At 44.2% G+C, this 15,977-nt stretch overlaps 1 protein-coding gene across 3 annotated transcripts in view; it reads left to right on the forward strand.

Annotated features, from left to right (window-relative positions):
• Window positions 1-15,977, forward strand: part of LOC126404335 (low affinity immunoglobulin gamma Fc region receptor II-like) — a 52,451-nt gene that overhangs the window by 30,224 nt on the left and 6,250 nt on the right. The window contains exons 1-6 of one of the 3 annotated variants that reach the window (XM_050067511.1): window positions 4,800-4,900; window positions 7,008-7,040; window positions 11,401-11,661; window positions 11,741-11,983; window positions 12,316-12,477; window positions 12,856-12,951. In XM_050067511.1, coding sequence (XP_049923468.1) covers window positions 4,858-4,900; window positions 7,008-7,040; window positions 11,401-11,661; window positions 11,741-11,983; window positions 12,316-12,477; window positions 12,856-12,951 — 838 coding nt within the window. In that variant the 5' untranslated portion in view covers window positions 4,800-4,857. Of the gene's footprint in view, window positions 1-4,775; window positions 4,901-7,007; window positions 7,041-11,400; window positions 11,662-11,740; window positions 11,984-12,315; window positions 12,478-12,855; window positions 12,952-15,977 lie in introns of those variants that run through there. The other 2 variants (XM_050067513.1, XM_050067512.1) reach the window with 2 other exon arrangements.

Below are 15,977 nucleotides of genomic sequence, written 5' to 3' on the forward strand. Positions count from 1 at the left end.
ACACAAGGACGCAGCAGTCCCTCAATCCTCAGTGAGTGGATCTCCATAGTCGGATGCAATCCATTTTCGGGTCCAGTGAGCGGACATTCACCAGAAGGCTGCTGGGAACAGCTGGTTTGATGGGGTTAGCTCTTAGCGTAGAGCTAACCCCTTCGCGCTCCACCCGCTCCCGCGTCCTGTCACAATGTGGCCGGCATCTTCCCTTCGGGACAGCTCCAGGCGAAACCACAGTCATCTCAGGTTACTAGTTTATATCAACAAGTCTCCCTGTTTCTAGCATATTTGTTGTCTCAGACTCAGGGGTGGAGGTTGTGGGGGGGATGTTACGCGAGCGGTTACGTCTGTCGGAGGCCTCCACGTGGGACAGGACAGGAGAAAACTCCGACCAATCATTGCATTCAGTCCGAATGCAATGATTGGTCGGAGTTTTCTTAGAACCATATGTGAATGATATAATTACGAGTTTTCATATCTGGTGGAATTCACTTACATTTCAGTGTGCCATCAGCTTATTAATAGCATTTTAACCTAAACAAAGAAAAGTGTAAAATTTCCAGAAAGGTAAGGGTTGCTTTAACTTTTAACATAGTTCATCTAGGTGCAGTGTCATTACTAGTTTGGCTTTACTAGATATTAGATATATTCAGCAAATATATATCTGTAGAGTCTTTCCAATAAAAATGAATACATTTATGAGTCCTTGAGGGGCGAACGGGGAGAACTTTTTTGGACGCATGTTCTGGGCAAAAATAATAAACCAATGTCCAATACTGAGTTGTCTTTGAGTGCGGTGACCCATTTATTTGCTTTCTTTTTATGCTCACCTTAGCACAGGTAAAACACAAGTAATCCACAGGTAAGTTTTCCGTCATTAAATTAACTTTAAACACAGGTAAGTTTCATTCATCAATTTGTTTGTTGAGATGCCGCCACGCTGATACTGACACGGTCAAAAACTGTATGCTTCCCCCTTCCACACCTGCTGCTCATCGCGGCTTACCTATATGCCTTTTCTGAGCTAATGCTCCACCCAGTGTTTAAACAGAAAACTACATACAACAATGCAAATGGTCACCTGTGAAATAAACATAAAAAATAAACAAAAAGTACATTATGGCTCCAACAATATCTTTTTACAACCCTGCTGCGTTAGTTAGCAAACATTAGCTTACCTGTCCAGAGGGAAAGCGCCAACCTCTGCGTGGCTTTTTAGCCCTTTTTCTGCCTTCAGCTGACGCCAACGATCAAAAGCTGAACCCATGTTGATTCTGGTTTTGCTTCTCCGTTGGTCGGCTAGAATTTCCGATGGATAGCGTTGGGACAACGCCATACCTCTGCAGCTATCACAATCTGGCAACCGTGAGCTTCTACTGTAACACACCCAGAACCCAATAAACCCATTCAAGGCTTTGAAGCCCAACTTGCAGGTTGGAGACCATGGTGAATAAATGTGTAGGAAAATGATGTAGAAACTCGATTAAAACAAAAAACAAAAACATAAACACACTACAGTGACTTTTGGGGTCGTTTTTGTGAGATAATTTTGCTTCTGTATCTAAAAACCCACTAACCGGAAGTGACGTAGCATAAAGGAGTCCGGCCGACAGGTGTCCCTTTGTCTCATCCGTCCACCCCCGTCTGTATCAGGCGGACAGGCGTCCCTTTGTCTCATCCGTCCACCCCGTCTGTATCAGGCGGACAGGTGTCCCTTTGTCTCATCCGTCCACCCCCGTCTGTAACAGGCGGACAGGCGTCCCTTTGTCTCATCCGTCCACCCCGTCTGTATCAGGCGGACAGGCGTCCCTTTGTCTCATCCGTCCACCCCGTCTGTATCAGGCGGACAGGCGTCCCTTTGTCTCATCCGTCCACCCCCGTCTGTATCAGGCGGACAGGTGTCCCTTTGTCTCATCCATCCACCCCCGTCTGTAACAGGTGGACAGGCGTCCCTTTGTCTCGTCCGCCTTTGTCTCATCCATCCACCCCCGTCTGTAACAGGCGGACAGGCGTCCCTTTGTCTCGTCCGTCCACCTCCGTCTGTAACAGGCGGACAGGCGTCCCTTTGTCTCGTCTGTCCACCCCCGTTTGTAACAGGTGGACAGGTGTCCCTTTGACTTATTGTCTCCAAAAAGCATCAGTCTTGTCTCAATGTTCCTTCACAAACCTGTGAGTGTGAATGTAGTGGTGAGGACACAGGACAGGCTTTCCTCTGATGACTCTTCCATGAAGGTCATACCTGTCCAGGTGTGTCTGCACAGTACAACAGCAGTGCGTATTTATTTGTTGGTCACAGAAACCAGACAGAGCTCTAACAGGGTGTCCAATGATTTTGGAGCAGACTTTGGTGATGCTAAATAAGCGTGTCCGTTCTTACAGGCTGATGGAATAAAACCAGGAGATGAATAAGAATGTTAGCATGCTCTCGATGAAGGAGTGGTAAAAGGTCAGGAGAATGTCTTTATTCACTCCAAACAATCTCAGCTTCCTGAGCAGACATTGTCTCTGGTGGCACTTCTTAAGGATCTCCTCAGTGTTAGAGGAAAACCTCAGAAGGCCGTCTGAGACCCTGGTAAAAGCTGTCTGGGAGCTCAGATGTCTTGGGGTACCCAAACTTTTTACATGGTGCTGCTTTTATGTTTTCACTCTAAATTTTTACAGAACAAAAATGAAACACTGATCTTGATTAAAATGTTGAAAAGCATGTTTCATCTTTAACTTCATGTCTGCTGGAGATCAGCTCATCTTCTACTTACCTAACTACTCACAGTAAACGCACCAGTGGAGCCGGAACTTTTGCTCCACTGTAAGTACCATGTCGACATACTGTACTTCTTCTTTACCTGAGTATTTTCATTACATGCTACTTTAAACTTTTATTCCACTACACTTTAGCAGGAAATATTATACTTTTTACTCCACATTTATTTGATACCTACAGTTAATGGTGACTTTTAGAATACAAACATGTACTTGTGATTTTTGGACTGTAGTATTTTTTACCTTTACTTCAGTAAAAAACCTGAGTACTTCTTCCATCACCAACATCATAACTAAAATGTAGATACTATAAACGGACCTGTCATCACGGATGTATTAAAAAGTCTGGGTTGCTCAGTTGTACACTACTTTTCACGATGCATTGTGGGCAGTAGTGTAGTGGTAGCTGATGAGGTGGATGTACTACTTAGTAGCTGGGTAAGTTACAGAGGAGGAAGTGGGCATACTCTCCTATATAGTCTAATGGCTTTTTGGCTGATAGGTGGGTAGACTGTAATTGGCCAGAAAAAGATGTGGTTATACCCCGTATACCTGAGTATACCCTCCACTACACCACTGATTGTGGGATACTTTGAGTCCACTACATAGGGTATAGTCTGAGTGGGCAGAAGTTCGTTGCATAGATCAGCCTCTCGTTGGGCGGAACGAGCCACCCGCTGAAGTCCCGCCCTACCACCTCCGGTTGTGTAGCAGTTTTCAACACGCCCTTTACTAACTTTTGCGGTGTTTGATCTTGCGGGGATGTAGCCATTTTTCTGCCATGGTTCGTGTCCTGTAGGTGATATTTTTGTGGGCGTGTTACACCAAAACCTGTTTCCCCCCAGCAATATTTTTGCAAGCGCACCGTTGCTGTGGCACCACCCAGAACGATTGTGATTGGTTGAAAGAAATACAAGCAGCCGGGGTGTTTTTTTCTCCAATCTTAAAGTGAGAGTCGGCCCAGCCAGACCTTTCTTTTCTTGAGAAAGGTCTGGTGAGCGAGACTACATAGGGTATAATAACTCTGACTGTACATTAGGACAGCACTACAAAAGTGCGAACTCACTACGTAGTGGGTATTGTCTGATTTCAGACACAGTGAGACACTAAAGCAGGAAATAACACAAAGGCAGGAGATAAAGGCAAACGTGACACATGAGGAGTGAACCTACAAAATAAAACCGGAACAGACCAAACATGAATGAATAACATGAAACAAGGAAACACACAAACAGAGAATTCAAACCCCAGAAAACAAGTCCTCAAGATAACCAATGACAAACCAGGACCATGACATCGCCTTGTGACTCCCCAGGGCAGACACCAAAGGTCTTGACAGGGGCTTTCTCCACCATTTTAACATCATAGAACAGCCTTCCTCCCTGCTGTCATCAGTATCATGTTCATGTCAACAAGAATAGACTGAATAAACACCTACTCAACATGAGACTGCAATCCTAAAACTCAAGGACATCAGTCTTACACAAACTGGCTTCAATCATGCTGCTGAGAAGCCTGCAGGTTAGTGACTGGCCTTCTGAATGGTAATTATGAAGCTCGTATCTGCAAAAGCAAAATAAAAATAAAGAAACTGCAGCATAAATCCAGATGGTAAATGTAAAACAGGACTCATAGTGACCATTCACTCTTCAGGTAGGAACCACAGTTCAGTTGCACACCTCTTTACTGACCCCTGTAGGACACATGTGTCACTGTAATAACAGACTGAAGTAAGATGAAAAAAAACAACAACTTCTGTACACTTTAAAAAGAGAAATTCTGCATTAGACTAATATTTACACAGTGAAAAGGAACTCCACTGTGGAACATTAAATCCTTGTTTCTGATCAATCTGCCTCTGAGTGATCTCAGATATGCACCCAGGACATGTTTTATCACCCACACTACAGGTTAAGCCTCTGCAGCACGGTCATTTCCTGCATGTGGTTTATACACAATGTGTGTGGCCCCTCCTTCTGATCTCTTCAGTGTGCAAAAAGACAAAACCAGATGACCTATTTCTTATTAACTACAGGACAGAAAAACACTCAGTCACAACACTCGCAAACAAAGAGGAAGGAAAAGCCTTTACCCAGATGTCATATGAGACCGAGTGGTACAATGAGACAGACACCTTTTCTGCTCTGTAAGTACAATCTGATCTGCCAAAATATAAATAACTGTTCACAGGTGTTGTGAGACTGTATTGACCGCTGCTGGGGAAACTAGTAATAAGAGAGGATGAATAATAGATTAAAAAGCAGCAAATAAAACAGACTGATGTGGTGATCTAACAGTTTAAATTGTTCTGTCACTTTACTGAGATGCAGGAAATAAGAGCATCTACACTGGGTCAGAATATCCGTCAGGTCTTGTGCTTTATGTCAAAGAATTGGTTAAAAGTAAAAACGATTGAACCAGGATTTAAAACATTTCGGAACATAGACAAATTAAATCAGGAAATTTAAGTAAAACATAAAGTATTTGGAAAAAGGAATACAAACCCCAACAATAAAGATAAATGGCAACAATGAAACAGATAGGCGATGTTGGCAACTAACTGCCCTGAAGATTACACCGAGGCAAATAAAATCACACAATTAGAATAATACAATAATAAAAGAATAGTATAATCGATGATAATTTAGGATGAATACAGTGACAAGAATGATAATAATACAATTAGAAATGTTGAAAAGAAAACAGTGTGCTTGAATTAATAAAAGGCTATTTTTGAACAGATACATTTTGAGAATAAATTTAAAACATGTCACTGACTCTGCAGCGTCAGATCCTCAGGCAGGGAGCTCCAGAGCTGAAGGACCTCGACTGCAAAAGCCCGGTAACATTTAGTTTTGAGCTGGGACTGAGGAGCACCCAACAGAGCCCAGCCTGAGGATCTGAGGCTGCGACCTGGCTCATCGGGGAGCAGCATCTCAGTAATGTAGCTGGGGGCTTAAAAGTGAACAAGCTGCTTTAAAAGTCATCAGTAAAATCTTGAAATCAATTCTTAAACTGACTGGTGACCAGTGAAGAGGCAGAAACAGGGTTGGTATGGTCATATTTTCTAGTGTTTGTTTAAAGCTGAGCAGTTGTGTTTTGCACTAGCTGAAGCCGTGAGATGGCTTTTTGGCACCACCCTGAATACAATGTGTTGCAGTAGTCTAAATGGAAAGAAATAAAGGCATGGATGACCTTCTCAAGATTGTGCTGAAAGATAAAGGACCTGTCTTTTGAGATGCTCCTTAATTTATAGAAGCAGGAGTGGACACAATTTGTAAATTGTTTTTCGAAAGAGGTCTCCAATATCACACCAAGGTTTCTGGCTGCAGGTTTGACATTTGCAGGCAAGAAACCAAGATGGTCGTGTAAAACTGGGACTTTGGTGGACCAAAGAGAATTATTTCTGATTTGTTTTTGCGTGGCTGGAGAAGGTTTTGGGACATCAAGCATTTTATATGTGACAGACAGGACAGAAGGTGACTTACATTGCCTTCTTTACCAGTATTTAGTGGGACATAAATTTGTGTATCATCCACATCCTGGATTTTGTGTTTGCTTGTGATATGTCCAGCTGGTAGCATGTACATATAAAAACAAGGGGCTAAGGATGGAGCCTTGAGGAACACCATAGGTCAAATGCATTTAAAAAGATTAATAGTGTCATTTATTAAATAGCGATGATGTGAAGGTGTTGAAGGAGACTCCGCTGACACCATCTTGCTTGTATATAGAAAGGTTTATTACAAGAAGTACAGCATCTATCAAGCATCTAGAATGCCTGAGGGAGAGTTCGAAGCCAATGTGAACTACTCTGGATACCGGCTCAATTTACCCTGCATATATAGGTTGGTTGTTTTTGTGAACTTTGAGACAAAATGTGACAGGTGACAGAAAGACAATCTAGATGGAATCCAACCTTTCACCTAGCTTATCTATCCTTGACCTAGGCCATGATAAAATCTTAACCTGGGCCCCTAACTGATCATGTAAGACCCCAGTCATCACATAACATGTGGCACGTCAGACACTACAATAGTAAACAGATTTGATGTCTTAAATTAAATATCATAAGAAGGATGTGTGAAATACTACTACACTAGATACACTACATACTAAATTCTACTACAAATAGTAATAATATAAATGAATTCTTGTAATATTTCATATCCACAAAATACATTAATTTTAGGTTGAAGGATACTTAAGTATCTTGGGTACAGTACAACTCAAAGTTTCTCTGTTATCTTCAGTGCTGATCTCCCTGCTCTGTAGGACCAATGAAGGTGAGTAAATATCTCCTCTGACAGTCAAAAGCTGTAGAACAGGCCAAGGGGGGGCCAGCTAACCTGTTTGACTGTGTTGGGCTGACATTTTTAACACTTTTAACATGGAAAAAATTACCGTAAACTCATCTTATTTTGAAACCATGTCGGGGAAAAAAAACAGCTTTCGCATGTGGTGTCTTACTATTGAGCGTGGTGAGAGTCCAGTCTGTTTGCTTGAGCTAAAGACATACTTTAGGCCGACTGCCTCTGATGGCCAAGCAATGAAAATCAAGAAATGTTGCACTCTGTTCAGAACTACAGCTGTGCTATTGTTAGCTCCCCAGCAATGTGACATTGGCCCCTTATTTATCAGTCTGTCTTACAAACCAGTGCAGATCCAAGTGCAGAAATCAGCTTAGTATACAGTTCATGTGTGATTCATGAAACCCTCTCATCTCTCCAATCACAGTGTAGGAATGATCAGATGATAACAATTGTCATTTAAATCTCCCGCCTGAGAGTTGGCGACATGGAGAGAGAAATTTCTCTGAGCTACAAATGGAAGCCCTGATGTCCTCAGGTTCAATTTAACCAACTGGTTTTATTTGTCAGTCTGAAAAGTTTCATCAAAGGAAGTACTAAAAACGTAGTATGGAAAGAAATCACTGATGCAGTCAACAGTGTTACAGTGGACAATCGAACTCCAGCTGAGGTTGGAATACTGAATTTATATATCCATGATATGTACCGACCTATAGGCTACATAATATATAATATTGATATTATCATATTGATCATATAAAAGCTTATAATTGACCCAGACCGAGGAGCACGTATCAGGTCTGCTTCTTTGTCATTAATAACATGTGGTGGAGGAGACACAGACATGTGTCCAAGGCAGACACCAGTAAAAATGTAATCACCTAGGCTACTAGTATTTAAATAATGACACAGTTGAAGGGTGTATTTATGACTTTTTAATGTTTTAATGATTATGAACATGCTTTGGTTTGTCAGTGTCTGAAAAAGAAAAGTTTCAGACAGAATCAAGCACATGCAGTGTTCATCCTTCAGTCTGGAGTCAGTCTCACACAACCAGCCAGCTGTGATGTGAACGTTCATGTGGCAGCTCAAGATCAAGATCAAGATCAAGATCAAGATGCTTTATTGTCACAAGATAATGTACAAGTACATACACTGTGAAAAACTTATGTTGGGTCTTTGCTCCGTGGTTTAAAAACACAATACATAATAATGATACTAGGATAAAAATAATAAGGGATAAAAGCAGGTATGTTAAAAAACTAATTAAAACAGTTAAAAACTCAAGGCAATATACAGTCATGATGTCGAAGAGTTCATTTGTTGAGCAGTCTCATGGCCTGAGGAAAAAAACTATTTTTCCTTCTGTCAGTCTTGGTCTTGATATGTTCATATCTCCTCCCTGAGGGTAGTACCTTGTATAAGTAGTTGTGGGGATGAGTGGGGTCCTTGATAATCCTCTGGGACTTCCTGAGGCACCGCTGATTGTACAGCTCCTCCAAGCTGGGTAGTGTGCACCCAGTGATCCGCACGGCTGAGCTCACCACCCTACTGAGGGCCTTGCGGTCTTTTGCGGTGCAGTTCCCATACCAGCTGGTGAGACTGCTTGTCAGCAGGCTCTCGATTGTTCCTCGGTAGAAGGCCCTGGTGGTGTGGGGACTCAGGCCAAACTTCTTAAGCCGCCTTAGTCCATGTAGGCGTTGTTGTGCCTTGGCAACCACCGCAGTTGTGTGGACTTCCCACTTCAGCTTCTCATGGATGTGTACGCCTAGGTACTTAAAGGACTCCACCCTCTCCACCGCTTCTCCTTTGATGGTGAGAGGAAGATGTGGGTCCCTTCCCCGCCTGAAATCGATGATGACCTCCTTAGTCTTGGAGACGTTCGTCAGGAGGCGGTCCTCCTCACAGCGCTTCCCCAGGTTGACCACTGCCTCTCTGTATGCCGTCTCGTCATCCCCGGTGATCAGCCCCACCACCACCGTGTCATCCGCGAATTTCACGATGGTGGTGGATGGATGAGAGGCCACACAGTCATGGGTGTAGAGAGAGTACAGGAGCGGACTGAGGACACAGCCCTGTGGTGCTCCGGTACTCAGGCTCAGTGAGGAGGACGTGCAGTTGCCCACTCTCACCACCTGGGGGCGGCCCGTCAGGAAGTCCAGGATCAGGTCACACAGGGCTGTGGGCAGGCCCAGGTCCCGGAGCTTCCCGACGAGCCTAGGTGGAACTATAGTGTTGAACGCGCTGCTGTAATCAACAAATAGCATCCTCACATAAGTGTTTCGGCCCTCCAGGTGGGAGAGTGCAATGTAGAGGACGTGGTTTATGGCGTCCTCTGTGCTTCTATTGGTGCGATAAGCAAACTGCAAGGGGTCCAGGGTGGGGGGGAGCAAGGAACATATTTGTGCTTTCACCAGTCCCTCAAAGCACTTACTGGCTATAGGGGTTAGGGCTATGGGGCGCCAGTCATTGAGACTGGTCACCTTCTGCTGTTTGGGGATGGGAATGATAGTGCTGGACTTAAAACAAGTTGGAACAGTTCTGAGGGAGAGTGACTCATTGAATATACCCGTGAACACCCCCGCCAGCTGGTGGGCGCAGGCTTTCAGGACCCGTCCAGGTATGCCATCCGGACCAGCTGCCTTACGTGGGTTGATCCGGCGGAAGGAGCGGCGGACGTCAGCCTCGGTGATGGTGAAAGGACGGTCCTGCTCTGCGTCGGAGGGGGGTTGAGGGGGGGTCTGCTCTCCCGCATGGGTGGTAGGGAGGGAGGGGCCAGTTGTGCTGGTGGGCGTGACAGAGGAGTCAAACCTGGCATAGAACATGTTAAGTTCATCCGGGAGGGTGGGTGTTATTTGTGGGGTATGGATGGAATTTCCCTTATAGTCAGTTATAGCCCGGAGTCCACACCATAGATGTCTCGGGTTGGTAGTAACGAGCTTGGACTCCGTTTTCTGACCGTACTCCCTCTTTGCCCGTCTGATGGTTGCCATGAGAGCGTATTTTGCCTTTTTATACTCCTCTTGAGAACCAGATTTGTAGGCCACAAGCCGGGTATGGAGAGCTGACCGTACTTCAGCATTCAGCCATGGTTTCTGGTTAGGCATGGTTTTCACTTTTCTCATGGGGACAACCTCCTCTGTACACTTACTGATGTAGCTAGTGACAGTGTCAGTGTAGTCATTCAGATTTCCTGCAGCCTTGAACGCATCCCAGTCAGTGTTGTCAAAACAATCCTGGAGGATGGCTTCTGATTGGTCCGTCCAGCGATGCACCGTCCTATAGACGGGGGCTTCCCGTTTCAGCCTCTGCCTGTAGGCGGGGACGAGCAGGATCGAACAGTGATCGGATTTGCCAAAAGCCGGACGGGGGAGGGCTCTGTAACCATTGCGGAAGGGGGTGTAGCAGTGGTCCAGCGTGTTTACTCCACGGGTTCCGAACTGGATATGCTATTGGAGTTTAGGCAAAAGCTTTTTCAGGTTCGCCCGGTTAAAGTCTCCCGCGACGACCAGCGCCGTGTCCGGCTGTCGTGTCTCCTGCCGGGTGATCGCGCCGTGGAGTTCCTCCAAAGCAACGTCTGTGTCGGCATGCGGTGGGATGTAAACAGCGGCAATGGTCACTGAAGTAAACTCCCTTGGAAGCCATCCGGGACGACACTGCAACATGATGTACTCAATGTCACGGGTGCTGGCTGTTCCGACTGTCACGATGTTCCCCTGGTAGCATGTCTAAATATCAGGTTGTAATCAGGGTCCTGACACTAAGAAACAATCGTTACCAAACAATTGTTTGTACGTGGAGCTCCCAACGAGTCGCCCTCACCCTCCTCACGGCGCCATCAAAGTGCTCAGCAGGCTGTACATTATGAAGTGATTAATATGTAAATGTAAATACTTAGATGTCAGTCAGAATATGATCTAATTACAATTCTCCTCCTCAGTCAGAAATACTGTTGAACAGTCCACGCTGACTCAAAGCTGCGTACATGAGCTGAGACCTGACATGAGATGTGATCGTAGCCTCGTCTGCACTGAGAAGTGCTGAGCTTTGTGTGGAAAAGTCTGTAAACCCAGTTTTGTGTCATACATTTATCTCATAAATAAGGGGCCATTGTATTAACACAAAATCTATTAGACTTATCAGTAATGGTATAGTCAAGTTTGATAATCAAAATCTTAATCAAGTGTTTCTGGAGCTAAAGATCTTCACCATCACTTTGGCATAAACTTCTGATATCTATGCTCAATAAGCACAGAAGGCTGTTCAAGGCAATGTCAAGCTTTACTTGTGACGCCCATCTGGTCATTTAGCTAAAAATATAACTAATACCCTGCAGCCTCTCTGACTGTGAGTCCCAGCAGCTCTCAGCTGTTTAAAGATGAGTCTGTCTCTCTGAGCTGTGAGGAGGACGACAGCTCTGCTGGATGGACTCTGAGGAGGAACACAAGTGATGAAACCAGAGCAGAGTGTCACGACTGGGGAGAACCTGCTGGTTCTGTCTGTAACATCAGCTACACAACCATGCTGGACAGTGGAGTTTACTGGTGTGAGTCCAGAGAGGGAGCAACCAGTAAGAGCATCAACATCAATGTCACTGGTAAGATCAGACTGTGGAGTCAGTGTTGATGAAGCTGTGTGTAAATGGATGAAATGCTGTAGTTTGTCTCTGTGTTGAGGTGGATCAGTGATCCTGCAGAGTCCTGTCCTCCCTGTGATGGAGGGACATGATGTCACTCTGCACTGTAAAACAAAGACGTCCTCCAACCTCTCAGCTGCTTTCTATAAAGATGGCTCCTTCATCAGGACTGAGCCTGCAGGTCACATGACCATCCGCCATGTAAACAGGTCTGATGAAGGCCTCTACAAGTGTGACATCACAGGTCATGGAGAGTCTCCACCCAGCTGGCTCACTGTCACAGGTCAGGAGGTCAAACTTTATGAATACATTTATAATGTGACAACATGTCTAACTTTGCATTCAGCACAGAAACATGTGTCAAATGTGTCAGCATTCAACCCACGTTTGATACATGTGATGTTTTCGTCTAAAGTGAACTCAGGAAATATTTTCAGATATGATTTGAAACCAGCTGCTATAAAGTGCTGCATTCATGAGCTTTTGTTAAAAATCAAATATTAAACTGCACCAAGCTGAGAACATCTGATTTACACAGAAAAAAATAAGTGAACGTGTTTTCTATTTATTTTTATTTTGGTGTCTTTGATTTTATATTTGTTTTTGTTTTTTTAGGAAGACCCACCACTACACCTTCTCCCACAGCCACCCCTACCCCATCTGGTCCCCCTCTTCCTAAGCCCATCCTGTGGGCTGTGGTTTCATCTGTCTGTGTGCTAGTGTTGCTGGTGTTGCTGGTTCTACTGGTGATACGATGCATCCACAGGAAACATAAAGGTCCGACACAAAACAGACAAACAGTGTTTCACAGGTTAATTTTATCTTTCTGCTGCAGCTCACATTTAAAATCACATTTTACTGTTGAAAGTTTTTATCAACATTACAGCGCTGAAATAATTACAAGTTTTCAACTCTAATAAACTGAAGTCAAATGTCTACAAAGATTTCCATAAATTACTTTTTTGTTGTTAACATCCTCACCACAAGGTCCATTTAGTACATTATGGAGCTTTTGATTGTATCACACGGTCTTCCTCAGCAGATGAAGTCTGAAACTGTAGAAGATCAGTTTCTAATGTGTTGTAAGCATTTCCCTTTTGTGTTGTCTCAAATGTTGATGGTTAAATTGATCTGAATTATTCTGATTCATTTCAGCCACTGAAGTTGGAGATGATGACATCAGAGATGACATCACATACAGTGATGTCAAAATATCACGTAACCTGCAACAGCCAATCAGAGGGAGCAGAGGTAATGACAGTCTTATTAATTTTAAGGGGACTTTTAGGGATGTTGACTGTGTGTGTGTGTGTGTGTGTGTTTATTCTTGTTCTTCTATTCTTGTGAGGACCGTTATGAGTTACAAACTTAAGAGGACCTTTTGGAAAGTGAGGCCATTTTCATAAAAGCAGGATATTTTAAAGAGCATGTAAATTAATATTTGAAGCCTATCAAGTGTCAGGCTGTAGGAGGGTATCTTAGTTGATGGCAGTCTGCGTTGTGCTTTGCATGCGTCCGTTTTGCACCCTGTGGTTAACAGAAGCTAGCAGCTCTGTGGTCGTCCAGTTTCCTGTTTCTGATCAAAACACTTGAGCTGAATGTGGACCTGCACATATTTCACTGCAGGACTGTGAACAAACAAAGAAACAACATGAACCAAATATAAATGTGCAGATTTACACATCTGTCTACATTCTGATCACACACCATTTATCTTAAAATAAGGAGCTGTGATTTAGTCAAGAATTGTTCTGTTTATTTAATGTAAATATAAATGCAGATTTTGTCCATACTTAGGCTACACCAACATTTTGCATTCTATGAATCTTTTTTTTTTTTTTTTTGTTAAGATAATTTTTTGGGCATTTTACCTTTAATGGACAGGACAGGTAAGTGTGAAAGGGGGAGAGAGAGAAGGGGGAATGACATGCAGCAAAGGGCCACAGGCTGGATTCGAGCCTGAGCTGCTGCGGCAACAGCCTTGTACATGGGGCGCCTGCTCTACCACTAAGCCACCGACGCCCCTCTTTCTATGAATCTTAAAGCCGCTACAAGGAACTATTAACTGGATATGCAAAAGTCTCTCGTTTCTGCTGATGTCTGTGCGTGACCTACAACAGCAAATGAGACCATCGGTGTGAAGATAAGCTATTTCTATATAGTGTATATCCATACCTTTAGGAAACTGTCTCCGGGTCCGCCCCAGGTCGCTTCCAGGACGAAACGATTTACGGCACTCAGACGGCACACGTCATCTTACCTAGCTGCTTACATTTATAGTGACTCTTATAAATAGTCGCTATTCCTCCTCCTCGACCCGACGTCCGCGGGGAGTTAAAATAGCAGCAATCATCGGGTAAAAGTTCTGTGAAAGCACTGGACTCACCAACAGTCAGCCACGTCTCAGTCACACAGAGAAAATCCAATCCTCGGGAAGTCAGGAAATCCTTCAGGATAAACGTTTTGTTCGCTAGCGATCTAGCATTTACCAGCCCAATCCTGGCAGGAGCCGGCGGGTCCACGGCGTTAGCTGTCCGGGGAGCCACACACAGAGGCCGCAGGTTGCGCAGATTCACCCCGCGCCAGCGGGGACGAGGAGAGCAGGGGCCGCGGGGCTGGAACACCTCATCCGGGCCGACGACAGGTACCAGCCAGGCGTCGACAGGGTCCAGCGAGTGCCGAGAAATAAAGAGGCGAGGCACCGCTCCATACTCAGTCCAAGAAGCCGTGGAAGTGCTCGCCAAACAGGCCTTCAGCCTTACCAGCCGACCGCTGCGTTTACCCCGGCGGCGGTGGCGCTTACGCCGGAGAGGTGGAGCTGGGGCGCGGCAGAGGTGAGCTGGGATCCCCGATAGGAGCGGGGGCAAAGTTTTCCCGTCTTGTTGTTTCATTCATCCCCAAAACAAACACATGCGCGAGCCAGGTAAGCGTCTTTACGACAATACGCGCTAGAGCTCATGGGAAATGTAGGCTTCATTCCGGCAAAACACTACGGCTTTTGTCCACGGGGTCGCCAAAATCAACTCAAAATGAAAGTTCCTTGTAGAGGCTTTAATATTTACATCTGAACTTTGACTTACATTTGTTTTTCAAGTATTAATTATTAATAATTACACAGAATTAGGTCCGATCAGGCAATCTGATTGGTCAGCTAGACATTTAAAATGTGATCAGCATGACAGCACACCTTCCTCATCACTAAAAATATTGGTCCACCTTTTCATGGCAACATTGTCACTTCTGCAGCTGAATCCAAAAACCGTCAAGCTTCAATACAAATACAAAATGGATGTAAAATGTTTTGTGACCACAGTTTGTTTTCAAAAGGCTGAACACCAACAAAGACGGACTGGAGCAGAATATTTTGTTAGAAACAAAAAGTTGAAAAGTTGGAAATGATTACTTCTATCTTTTTATAATAAGTGTTGACTTTTGGACTTTACAGCTCTTATTAGAAATGTTTGGATCACATCAGCTGTGCCGTTAGTTGGTAACATCTTCAACAGTAATCTACATGTGAAGTTCCCAGGTGTAGTAGCTCAATCTGTGTGTGCTATTTTATTTATTTAATTTTTTATTTTATTTTTAAAAAAATCTTAGTTACATCAGGATTGAGCTAGCAAGGCAGTTTTGTGTTTCTATGTGCAGTATTTATTCAGTTTGGAAAATCCCTCGTTCTGTACACAGCATTAACGTTAGCTCACGTTGGCTGGTTGACTCAACGGGGACTAGAAACCATCTCTATAGGTCGTTACTATGGGTCGGCCAAGTTCAATCAATTTTATTTATAAAGCCCAATATCACAAATCACAATTTGCCCCACAGGGCTTTACAGCATACGACATCCCTCTGTCCTTTGGACCCTCACTAAAAAAGGTAGAAACCTCAGGAAGAGCAACTGAGGAGGGATCCCTCTTCCAGGACGGACAGACGTGCAATAGATGTCGTAAAGAACAGATCAACATGATAAATTAACAGTAATCCGTATGACACAATCAGACAGAAAGAGAGAGACAGAGAGAGAGAGAGACGGAGACAGAGAGAGAGAGAGAAGGAGAGAGAGAGAGAGAGAGAGAGAGAGAGAGAGAGAATGCCTACTGTTTGCAGATGATCTCATATTGCTGGCTCCATCAAATGAAGCACTACAACAGCAACTGGATCATCTGCAAACCTTCTGTCAGACCTGGGCCCTGACAGTTAATCTGGACAAAACCAAAATTATGATATTCCAGAAACGACCCAGGGGTCAGGGAAACCAAACCAGGTTTTTCCTGGGC

Source organism: Epinephelus moara, chromosome 17, assembly GCF_006386435.1.
Source record: "Epinephelus moara isolate mb chromosome 17, YSFRI_EMoa_1.0, whole genome shotgun sequence".
Lineage (NCBI taxonomy): Eukaryota > Metazoa > Chordata > Actinopteri > Perciformes > Serranidae > Epinephelus > Epinephelus moara.